General features: G+C 40.2%; 1 protein-coding gene across 1 annotated transcript; it reads left to right on the top strand.

The window, feature by feature from the left end:
• Nucleotides 1–945: 945 nt before the first annotated feature.
• LOC136163072 (olfactory receptor 1Q1-like) lies at nt 946–1,890 on the top strand. The gene has a single exon (XM_065927506.1). The coding sequence runs from the start codon at nt 946–948 to the stop codon at nt 1,888–1,890; it is 945 nt and encodes a 314-aa protein (XP_065783578.1).
• Nucleotides 1,891–12,275: the final 10,385 nt, after the last annotated feature.

The following is a 12,275-nucleotide window of genomic DNA, read 5'->3' as shown; positions in this document are numbered from 1 at the left end:
TGTTATCTATGATGATAGTGATGATGATACTGATAATGAAAAGTCCATACTTCATTATTTTGGAAAATAATTAAGCACTTGATCCTGTTATCAATACCAAGTTATCCCATGTGTAGTTTACCCTGGAGCACAAAACTAAAAGTAACTAAACAAACTGCTCAGATATCAAGGTCTATAAAAATAATTCTTTTTGGAAAATAGTATGTAGGCTCCTTTAAAAATTAAAAGTCCTATATCATCCAGCAATTCCACTTCTGGATATTTATCCAAAGAAAACAAAAACCCTAATTCTAAAAGATATATGCAGCCTTCAGGTTCATTGCAACATTATTTGCAGTTGCCAAGACATGGAAACAACTTGGTGTCCATCATTGGGCAAATGGATAAAGAAGGCATAAACATATACACAATGGAATACTATGCAGCCATAAAAAAGAAAGAAATCCTGCCATTTGCAACAACATGAATGAAACTTGAGGGTATTATGATAAGTGAAACAAATCAGACAGAGAAAGACAAATGCTCTATGATCTCACTTATACATTAAATTAAAGAAAAAACAAGCTCATAGAGAAAAGATTGGAAGTGGGAGAGTGAGGGGATAGACAAGATGGGTGAAAGGGATTCAAAGGCTCAAACTTCCAGTTAATAAAATAAATAAATAATAGGCATGTAATATACAGCTTGGTGACTACAGTTAATAACACCATATTGCATACTTGAGCGTTGCTAAGAGAATAAATCTTAAAAACATTCATCATAAGAAAAAACAAATTTTGTAACTATGTATGGGAATGGATAATAACTAGACTTATTGTGGTTATCATTTTATATCGCATGCACTTATTGAACCACTATGTTGTACACCTGAAACTAATATAAAGTTACATATCAATTACATCTCAATAAAAAATAGTAATAATCCTGTTTGTTTAATGGTAACAGATGGACAATACCACCTGGACCAGTGTGTCCCATTTTGTTCTCTTGGGCATTTCTACCCACCATGAAGAGCAGATCCTGCTCTTTCTTCTTTTTCTGCTCATGTATACCATCAACATTTCTGGCAACTCTGTCATCATCATCCTGATTATCTCTACTCCACGCCTCCAAACTCCCATGTACATCTTTCTCAGTAACTTGGCCTTGGCAGACATCTGCTTCACCTCCACCACGGTCCCCAAGATGCTGCAGAACATTTTCTCCTCTACCAAGGCCATTTCCTACATGGGTTGCTTAACTCAGATTTATTTCTTCATTTGCTTTGCAGCCATGGAGAACTTCCTCCTGGCTGTGATGGCCTATGACAGATACATCGCCATCTGCCACCCTTTCCACTACCGTATGATTCTGAACAGGAAGCTGTGTTCACACTTGGTGGTCGTGTGCCACATCCTCTCCCATCTTCATGCCCTGCTGCACACCTTTCTCATGAGCCGACTGATCTTCTGTGCAGATAACAGGATCCCCCACTTCTTCTGTGACCTCTACCCTCTGATGAAGATCTCCTGCTCCAGCACCCACCTCAATACCTTGATGATTCACACGGAAGGAGTCATTGTCATCAATGGAGCTCTGGCCGTCATCATGGCCTCCTATGCCTGCATCATCTCAGCAGTCCTCCAGAGCCCCTCAGCCAAAAGCAAGTGGAGAGCCTTTTCTACCTGTGGCTCCCACCTCACTGTGGTGGCTATATTCTATGGGACCCTCACATGGGTCTACTTCCGGCCCCTTACCAGCTATTCAGCGGCCGGGGGTCGTATCCTGACTGTCATGTACACAGTGGTGACCCCCATGTTGAACCCCTTCATTTATAGCCTAAGGAACAAGGATGTGAAGGGAGCCTTCAGGAACTGGATGAACAAGATCTGGACTTCTTCATTTAGATAAAGCCCCAAAACACAGTTTCAAGTTTTATCTATGATTCTGGAGAAATATTTTTGTCCCTCTAATATGTTTCCTTTAGAACTTCCCAGAAATATTAGGTATGTATCACAGTTTTCTCATTGGATATTGCCCAGAGACATTTCTTAAACCCGAAGTAGATGGAGCTATGTATTTAGTGTAAATCAGTGACATGATTTTAATTACAGCTGAAGGTGTTCTGTGGGCCTGATATTTGACACCAGGATTGTAACTTTCAGAGTTCTTAGATGCAGGCAACAGAAACTAATTCTGGTTATTCATCAAGGAAACAAGTTTATTGAAAGCATATGTGAAACTCATAAATTTCCAAGAAGGCTAAGCCAACAAGTTCAGCAAATGAACAAGAATAAAAAAGGTCATATAGGCAGAACCACAGTCAAAATGATATCCCAGAACTAGTATGATGAGGTCACCACTGTAGTTAGCAGACTCTGTTCACTGCCACTTGACTCCCCACCAACACTACCGGAAATAGCCCTTAGAGGCCTGAAAACCAGACATGATCACTTCCAGAAAGAGCACTCACTTCTTATTCTCTGCATCAACATCTCTAGATTCAAAATAAAGTGGTGCATCTGATTGGCCAAGTCTTGGTCACTCACCCAAGCTCTAATTCCTGAGGGAATTACAATACTGCTGAGGGAAGAACAATACTGCTACTTTTATATTCCATAAAAATAAGGGAGGTTCTGCCTCTCACCAAGACAAAGGAAATGGAGGAACTCCTCCAGAATAGGAAGAGGGACATAATGACAAATGTCCACTATGGGGCTGGGAGTTACAGATGCTTCAGAATCGATCACCTGTCACAGCTCTCCCACTTGCCCTTCCTTAACTTTGATGAGCTGCATTGTTCTGGGATTACTTAACCTCTTTCTGTCTCAAGATCCTCCTAATCTTTTCTATAGTTGAAATGTGGAATTAGTCTATTACTATGTATTTGCTGTGATCCATGAAAGGGTTTCATACTGATCATGGGGTTCTTAAGGCAAGAATATTGGAGTGGTTTGCCATTCCCTTCTCCAGTGGACCATATTTTGTCAGAATTCTCCACTATGACCCATCCATCTTGGGTGGCCCACATGGCATGACTAATAGCTTCACTGAGTTATGAAAAGCCCTTTGCCACAAGGCTGATGATACCACTCTAATGGCAGAAAGTGAAGAAGAAATAAGAGACTCTTGATGAAAGTGAAAATGGAACATGAAGAGGTTAACTTAAACCTCAACATACAAAAAACAAAGATCATGGCATCTGGTCCCATCACTTCATGGCAAATAGATGGGGAAACAGTGGAAACATTGACAGATTTTATTTTCCTGGGCTCCAAAGTCACAGCAGACGGTGACTGCAACCATGAAATTAAAAGGTGCTTGTTCCTTGGAAGAAAAGCTATGAAAAACCTAGACAGCATATTAAAAAACAAAGGCATCACTTTGCTGACACAGGTCCATATAGTCAATGTTATGGTTTTTCCAGTAGCCATATACAGATGTGAGAGGTGGACTATAAAGAAGGCTGAGTGCTGAAAAATTGATGCTTTCGACTTGTGGTGTTGGAGAAGACTCTTGAGAGTCCCTTGGAACACAAGGAGATCAAGTCAGTCAATCCTAAAGGAAATCAGTCCTGAATATTCACTGGAAGGACTGAGGCTAAAGCTGAAGTTCCAACACTTTGGCCACCTGATGAGAAGATCAACTCATTGGAAAAGACTCTGATGCTGAGAAAGATTGAAGGCAGGAGGAGAAGGGGGTGACAGAGGATGAGATGATTTGGTGGCACCACTGACTCAATGGACATGAGTTTGAGCAAACTCTGGGAGATAGTGAAGGACAGGGAAGCCTGGTGTGCTGCAGTCCATGGGATTGCAAAGAGCCAGACATGACTTAGCAACTGAACAACAACAATGTATTTGCTGACCAATCAGTGCTGGACATGGGCAACAGGTCCAAAAGCCAAGATGTCTACCAATATGTTGATTATTGGGCTTCTCAGGTGGTCCAGTGGTTAAGACTCCGTGCTCCCAAGGCAGGGGGCCAGGGTTCAATCCCTGGTTGGGGAATTAAGAACCCACATGATGTATGGTGTGGTCAACAGTCAACTTCAGTTTTGTGGGTATAGGATCAAAAGGGAAAGTGAAAGTGGCCTCCCAAGACATGAAACAGATGTCACAAGTACAAGTCAATTTAGTCCATCTGTCATAAAGTTTCTATTATGGAATATGGATTGTTATAGGCACAAAGTTGAGAAGGAAATAAAATTGTAATAATTTTTGTGTAATGAGCTAGAAGAAGGGTTTCTTATAATATACATATATATATATAAGGCTTAGTCAAAATTTACATCGCTGAAATGGGTTTGAGAAGCTATACCGCCAAAGTCTTTGCACCGGGATAATAAATCTTCCGAGGTAATGGGAGCCATCAGTTCAGTTCAGTCACTCAGTCGTGCCCAATTCTTTGCAACCCCCCATGGACTGTAGCACACCAGGCTTCCCTGTCCATCACCAACTCCCAGAGCTTGCTCAAACTCATGTCCATCAAGTCAGAGATGCCATCCAATCATCTCATCCACTGTCATCCCCTTCTCCTATCTTCAATCTTTCCCAGCATCAGAGTCTTTTCCAATGAATCCGTCCTTCGCATCAGGCAGTCAAAATTTTTTAGCTTCAGCTTCAACATCAGTCCTTCCGATTAATATTCAGGATTGATTTTCTTTAGGATGGACTGGTTGGATCTCCTTGCAGTCCAAGAAGACTCTCAAGAGTCTTCTCCAACACCGTAGTTCAAAAGCATCAATTCTTCGGCACTCAGCTTTCTTTGTGGTCCAACCCTCACATCCATACCTGACTACTGGAAAAACCATAGCTTTGATTATGCAGACCTTTGTTGGCAAAGTAACATTTCTGTTGTTTAATATGCTATCTAGGTTGGCCCTAACTTTTCTTCCAAGGAGCAAGCGTCTTTTAATTTCATGGCTGCAGTCACTATCTGCAGTGATTTTGAGAGCCATGGCACTTATAAAATGATAAGAAAAGATAAAGCCAACTTGTGGTTAGTTAACTAACATTTGCCAGTAAGTATCTCATATACCAAAAAACTCTTTTCTGGATTCCATTTCCTGCCTCCCAATCCCACCTTCCTCCTTCTCTGTCTTTAGGTGGCAGTTTCGTTACTAATCTTCATTCTTTACCCATGGATTAGCCTCACTTCTTAGCACTCCAGCCTCTTCTAAGAATCCCCCCTGCTCCCATGGGAAGAATTTTCTTAAGGTGAAGAAATGGTCAAGAGAATAAATTAAACAACATTTTTGAAGAAGTGGATAGAATTGGGCAATTTCATCAAAAATTTTGTATTTAGATATCTTCCTCTTCTAGGAGTTTATCACACAGAATGAGCATATGTAATGAGTAAATATATATTTTATGTGTAAATACACACATATATTTTAGGTCCAGTATATTATTGTCTATGGTGGTGAAAAATTAGAAATAATCATCATGCATACTAATGGAATTTTTGGTTCATCATGTCTGGTGCTGCTGTTCAGTCGCTAAGTCATGTCCGACTCTTTGTGACCCCATGGACTGTAGCATGCCAGGCTTCCCTGTCCTTCACTATCTCCCAGAGTTTGCTCAAATTCATTTCCACTGAGTCAGTGATGACATCCAACCATCTCATCCTCTGTCACCTGCTTCTCCTCCTGCTCTCCATATTTCCCAACATCAGGGTCTATTCCATTGAGTTGGTTCTTCACACCAGGTGTCTAAAGAACTGGAGCTCTAGCTTCAGCATCAGTTCTTCCGATGAATATTGGGGCTTCCCTCATGACCCAGATGGTAAAGAATCTGCCTGTAATGCAGGGGGCCTGGGTTTGATCTCTGGGTTGGGAAGATCCCCTGGAGAAGGGAATAGCTACCCACTCCAATATTCTTATCTGGAGAATTCCATGGACAGAGGAACCTGGTGGGCTACAGCCCATGGGGTCACAAAAAGTCAGACAGGACTGAGCAACTAACAGTAACACTATCATGTTTAGTAGTTAGATAGTATCTATCTATCCGTTCTTCTTTCCCTTCATATCCTTGCCATGGCTTCACCAAGAACAGAATACACGTCTCCATCCCTTTGACTTTGGACTTGCTTTAGCCCACAGTTATGAACAGGGATAACAAATGCTGCTTCAGATAAAGAGCTTTGAATGGGTTTAGAAGATTTGGTTTGCCCTCTTGAGCTCTGGTTTTCATCATGAGAAGAAAAGCTCACTCTGTGTAGTTAGGGCCGCTTAGCTTGGTTCTCAGAATAAGAAATAAATTGAACAAACCTGAACTTGACCTGGAGTCTAAAGCACACTCTGTGGGAGAAGGTGAGGGTGGGATGTTTCAAAAGAACAGCATGTATATTATCTATGGTGAAACAGACCACCAGCCCAGGTGGGATGCATGAATCAAGTGCTCGGGCCTGGTTGGCTGGGAAGACCCAGAGGAATCGGGTGGAGAGGGAGGTGGGATGGGGGACCGGGATGGGGAATACGTGTAACTCTATGGCTGATTCATATCAATGTATGACAAAACCCACTGAAAAATAAAAAAATTTTAAAAAAATAAAAATTAAAAAAATAAATAAATAAATAAAGCACAGTTGGCCATTTCAGCCTCCAGACTTTTGACAGGGAAATAAAAGCCTGTTGTTATAAGCCACTGAGGTTCAGGATTGTTTCTTATTCAGGACTTTGAAGGAAATCCAAACTAATTCAACATACATACTATGAATTGCTGTGCAGTCAATAAAAAGAATGAGGCAGATTAATTTCTGGACTTTCTCTCATTTCATCAAGTCTTTGGATACATACAGATATGCAAACCCTTATCTAGCCATTCTTTGTCCTTTTCTCCCATCATTTCTTCATGTGTATGCTATTAATAATAAGTAATAATAATAATGATAGAAAACCCATATGTGGCAGTTAATGTGGACTGGTCATTGTTATGGTGTTTTACATATGTTGTACTCATCAAATCCTTATGAACCCTAAACCTTAATTATACATACTATTTCTCTCTTTATAAATGGATAGCTAAGGCAGAAAGTAATTGAAGAATTGCCAAAGATCTTACACATTTAAACCCTGTGTTTTTCTTTTTGTGATGCAAGAGCCTAACTTAAGCTTTGATTTAGGAAGCATGCATTTCAAAGGCTACCTGACACATTGCCAGCCACACCCACCTCCTTGGTTTAGAGATCTTGGTTGATTTAGATTAACTGTTTGCTTGGGCCACTTGATTTTATTCTTCCTGTGATTGAAATTCCTATTCTTGGGTTTTAAATCCATCCACAAACAGTGAACCCTGAAGATGAATCTCATATCTTCATTCCCAATAAAAGCAGAACTCCAAGCCCACACTCTGCCTCTATCGACAACCTCACTGGGTGGCCCAAGATGTGCTTGTGCTTTCCAGGACCCGTGAGTAATAAACATTTTCTCCTCCCAAATTTCCCCAAAGAGCTGCTGAGGGTGCCTTACAATCATAGTGAGAATCACAAGCGCCTGACCAGCTCACTGGTTATCATAGGCACAGAACAATCATACAGCAAGCAAGGACAGAGCTGGGATACAAATCCACTCTGTCTCCAAAATCCATTCCCTTAACCACTTACACTATATACTACCTTTGACCAAGCCCTAGCATTTTCCCTTGGATTTTTGAACTCTCTTTCATTCTAACTTCTTTAAGGAAAATAATTTCTGGGAGATCCTATGTTTGCACAAAAGAACTCCCTGATTCTATTGTTTCAGTGTAATTATGGATAATACCTCCTTTATCTCTCAAAGGGATGTGTATCTCTACAACAACAGCGATCCATCTGAAAAGAAAAACAAGAAAACAATCCCACTTGTAATAACAATAAAAAGAACCAGCTACTTAGGAATAAATTTAACCAAGAAGCTGAAAAATCTGTACAGTAAAACCATAAATTCATTGATGAAAGAAAGCAGACACAAATCAAAGGAACGACCTCATGTGCATGAATTGGAAGAATGAATATCGTTAAAACATCCATGCTACCTAAAGGGTTCAGGAGCTGCGCTGCCATTCCCCATTTGCCTGGGAACTAGGTTGGAAGTTGCTTGAGAGAGCTTCCTGAAAAGCCTTCGCAGGGCACCCTTCACCTCCTGGTTTCTCAGGCTGTAGATCAGTGGGTTTAGCATAGGGGTAACGACTGTGTAAAAGATGGCCACCTGACGCTCCTGGTCCAAGTCGTAGCTGGAAGACGGCCGGAGGTACACGCAGATCACGGAGCCGTACAGGAGCAGCACAACCAGGATGTGGGAGCTACAGGTGGACAGGGCTTTACGCAGGGCAGCAACTGAGTGCATGTGGGCTATGGCCACACCAATGCGGGCATAGGAACCTAAAATAAAGAAGAAGGGGCTAACCACAACGGCTACCCCCTCAGTAAATATTAGCATCTCACTGACCACTGGCCGGGTGCAGGAGAGCTTCAGCAAGGGTGTGATGTCACAGAAGAAGTGGGTGACCTGGTTGCCACAGAAAGTTAAGCGGGTGACCAACACACTGTAAAGGAGGCTGTTGAGGCTGACGACCACCCACGAGGTCAACGTTATGCATAAGTAGAGGCGATGGCTGATGATGGCAGAGTATCTTAAGGGGTCACAGATAGCCACATAGCGGTCATAGGCCATGGCAGCCAACAAGTGACCTTCCATGCTGCCCACAGCCATAAAAAAGAAGAGCTGGAGCATGCAAGAGTTAAAGGAGATGGTTCTGTTCACAGACAGTGTGTGCACCAGCATCTGGGGGACAGTGATGGTTGTCAGAGAGATGTCAATGAAGGAAAGCTGGCTGAGCAGGAAGTACATGGGGGTCTGAAGCTTGGGGTCTGAGAGGGCAGCAATCATTAACAGAGCATTGCCCATAACTGCCACCAGGTACATGGGAAGGATGATCCCAAAAATAACTGGCTGCATCTCTGGCCAGCTGGACAGGCCCAATAAAACAAATTCTGTTACCTCTGTCCTGTTTCTCGTGGCCATAAGACTCAATCCACATCACCCACGAAGAGCAAGTGTTAAGATCAAATAAGGCTGAAATTTACTCAGAGATAGCTTGCAGGAAACATCTTTTCTTGCACAGGTGTCCCTAGTTTTCCAAAATGAAATTTTTTTCCCTTTAATTTCTTTCCCAGGCCATTATTTTTGTACTCATCCACTCACCTACCCATTCTTTAGTGTATTCCAGGTTCATTTTGACCACTTACAGTCTCTCCATTTGATTAATACTAGTGACAACAGGATAACTCACACACAGTCCTGGAGTTTTTTGAACTTCACTGTATAACACGTAAGTCATCACTGAACATATAATGCTTGCTGTCTACATTCTATATATCAGGCATTTGATTCTCACAACAGTCACTTATGGTAGAAACTGCTTTCAACTTTTTACTACAGGTGAGAAAGCTAAAGCAAAAAGAATACTTAGTGAAGGTCTTATGTGGTCTGAGCAACAAAACCTGGACTTAACCCTGTACAATAAGTCCCTTATATACAAACAAGTTTTGTTCCAAGAATGCACTCATAAGGTCAACAAAGTTAGCCTAGATACCCACCTAACACAGTTGGCTACATAACACTGTAGTGCAATATGTTGATAATACATTAAAAAACAAGAAAACACAAAAAATAAAGAAAACATATTAAATCTTACAATACAGGGCCTTAAAAAGTGTGGTAGTACAGTACAACAGCTGGTGTACAAGGGCTGGCATCAACTGATCAGGCAAGAAGAGGTCCTGGCTTAAGGAGGCAGACAAGGTGGGAGATGAAGAACTGAAGGATCATCAGCAACAGGAGATGGAGGGCAAGCTGCAATTTGACTCACACCTGATGTTGACGGCACAAGTTTCGGTTCCTTGCTAGAACCAAATGCACATTCGCATCTTTAAAAGTTCACAGCTTGAAGGTTCATACAGAGGGAACTTACTGTGTAGTTTTATCAGCCTCAACCATCACACTTCATCATTTCTCAAAGCTGGAAGGAGAAGGGAAAGATCCTCAGACTCTGGCCGGATGTCTGAGTCTCTACGTCTTTGCTGGGGCGCTGAAGTGAACATCTGGTCCTAGCTTTGCATGTCCAGAAACTCAACTTTTTTCTTTTTTTTCATAAGAGAGCTCTTGTTCTATTAAGTCAAATGAATTTACTTGGGATGAGACTAACAATGATAAATATAATTGTTGATTTTATTAGTGATTTATTTTCGAGGAATAATGTAATCTGCTAGTGGATGAGATACTTGTGACTTTTCAGCTCAGGTTTTCCCTATAGATAAATTTATGTAGTACATCCAAGAGGTAACATTTTGAGGTTGTTTTGGGGGTAAGGATATATTTATATATTTTCAGCATTTTCTCATGAATGTAAGTAAAATAATTTTAAAATAGTATAGTGCAAGACAACATATACTAAAAAGCAGAGGTCTCTTACCCTACGTTTACATACCTCTGTGTTTAGTTTGACCTCTTCTGGTGATTCACACTTCTCTGCTTGTATATACTTACTTATACATCGATGTGCAAGTTTTTATCAATTAAAGATTATCTTTTGGCACTTTATCATGAAAGATAAAATTTTATCTTATTTACATTATTACCACTCTTCCTTCTTTTCCTCAATTTTTTGATGATATTTTAGCTCTTCAATTAGTCGATTTTCTGCTATTAAATGATTTGCTTCAATCTACAGTGCATCAACTTCAGACTCCACTTATCTTCCTCACCTCTGCACCATTCCCCCTGTCAAACTTTGGAAAGCTATATCTTGATTTGCATATTGTCAAGATTGAAAACATACAAATCATTGATTGCAGTCATAGTTAAGTCTTCCAAGTAAATGCTAAAAATCAGTAGACAACAGTAACATTAGTATAACTGTGTAAATATTTATCATGGCAGTGCCAAATCACATGTTATGGTTGCATTTATTCTTTTCTGAGTCCAGTGTTCCACGCATCAAAAGATAATATTAAGATAAAGAATCAAAATCATTTTAAGGGCATCTCTCTTGGTGCTTTCTTTAAAGAAAAGCTCACAGGAGCTTAAAAGATTTTTAAAAAACTTACATTTTCCAATGTCTGTTCTTTTGTCTTTATTTCTTCATATATCCTTTCCCATGTCAGTGATATGGCTCAAACTCTATGCTCTTATGATTCTATTATACATTCAAGCCAGTGATCACACACAGACATCTACATGGAGGTATAAAAGAAGGTGAGAGAAAAACAAAAAAAAAGATGGGAAGGAAGAAAGATTGAATAAGTCCTTTCATGGAGAAAGGGTGAGAGAAAATCATCTTAGAGAAGGAAAGAGTGTCAAAGTATAAATTTCTCCATCATGAGAATTAAAATGTAGTAATATAGAGTCCATTTTCTCAAGCAAAGCAAAACTGTATTTGAAAATCGATTATATGCAAAAACAGTCATAAGCAGTGGTAGTATTCTTGTTGGCTGACTTTTTCAATACTTATCTCTAGATCTTGGCTATTTTCCAATATTTTAACATTATTCTCATCAGAGTCTGAGCTCTGTGGATCCTGTTCAGACAACTAGGAGAGATCTAGGATGTTGATTCTAGAAGACACAGAGAGGAGTAGTTCGTTTAGGAGAGAGATGAAGAAATACACATATATAGATTTAAGCAACTCAAAATACTAAACTAAACTGAAATTTGGGAGCGAAACAAAACAAAGGGAAGAATTCCTGGAATGAGACAGAAAAACATCTCAGATTTCCCAATTTCCACCTGTACTTTAGGAACATAACAGAGTCCTGAAGAAAGGAGAGAGCTAGAGTGTCAAACTCCAATTGTGCTATTCTTGTCTTTCTTCTTTAATGAAAGCACCAAGGAACATATAGTCTTCCCTGTTTTATCCATATCTGAATGTTACAGGTATGTTTTATATAATACCTTCTTGATCTAAATTCTATCTCTAGTCTTTTCCCCTGTGTTGATGAATCACAAAGGTTGAATCTGAGATGTATAAATCTGAACCTATTTTTCTCTGTCCCAAGAATATATCTTCAACATTCTCACAAAATAAATTAGGTCCCCTGTCCCACATTTCTTGCACCTGGGGGCTGAAATGTCTATCCATACCCTCTCCAATTACATGACTATATTCTTCATCTATGCCCTATTATTTTCACTCAAAAACATATCTTTCTGTGTCATCATTGTCAATTCCTCCATCCCATTGCTTTTTTTGACTGTGACATTTGAACCTCACTCTATTCTTGGGTGTTTTGGGTACCAGTATCACATTGCTTTCTAC

Source organism: Muntiacus reevesi, chromosome 3, assembly GCF_963930625.1.
Source record: "Muntiacus reevesi chromosome 3, mMunRee1.1, whole genome shotgun sequence".
Classification (NCBI taxonomy): Eukaryota; Metazoa; Chordata; class Mammalia; order Artiodactyla; family Cervidae; genus Muntiacus; species Muntiacus reevesi.
This window is presented reverse-complemented; position numbering and strand designations above follow the sequence as displayed.

Bases quoted from the DNA above. Each gene is read 5' to 3' on its own strand.
- LOC136163072 (XM_065927506.1), top strand. From the start codon at position 946: ATGGACAATACCACCTGGACCAGTGTGTCCCATTTTGTTCTCTTGGGC.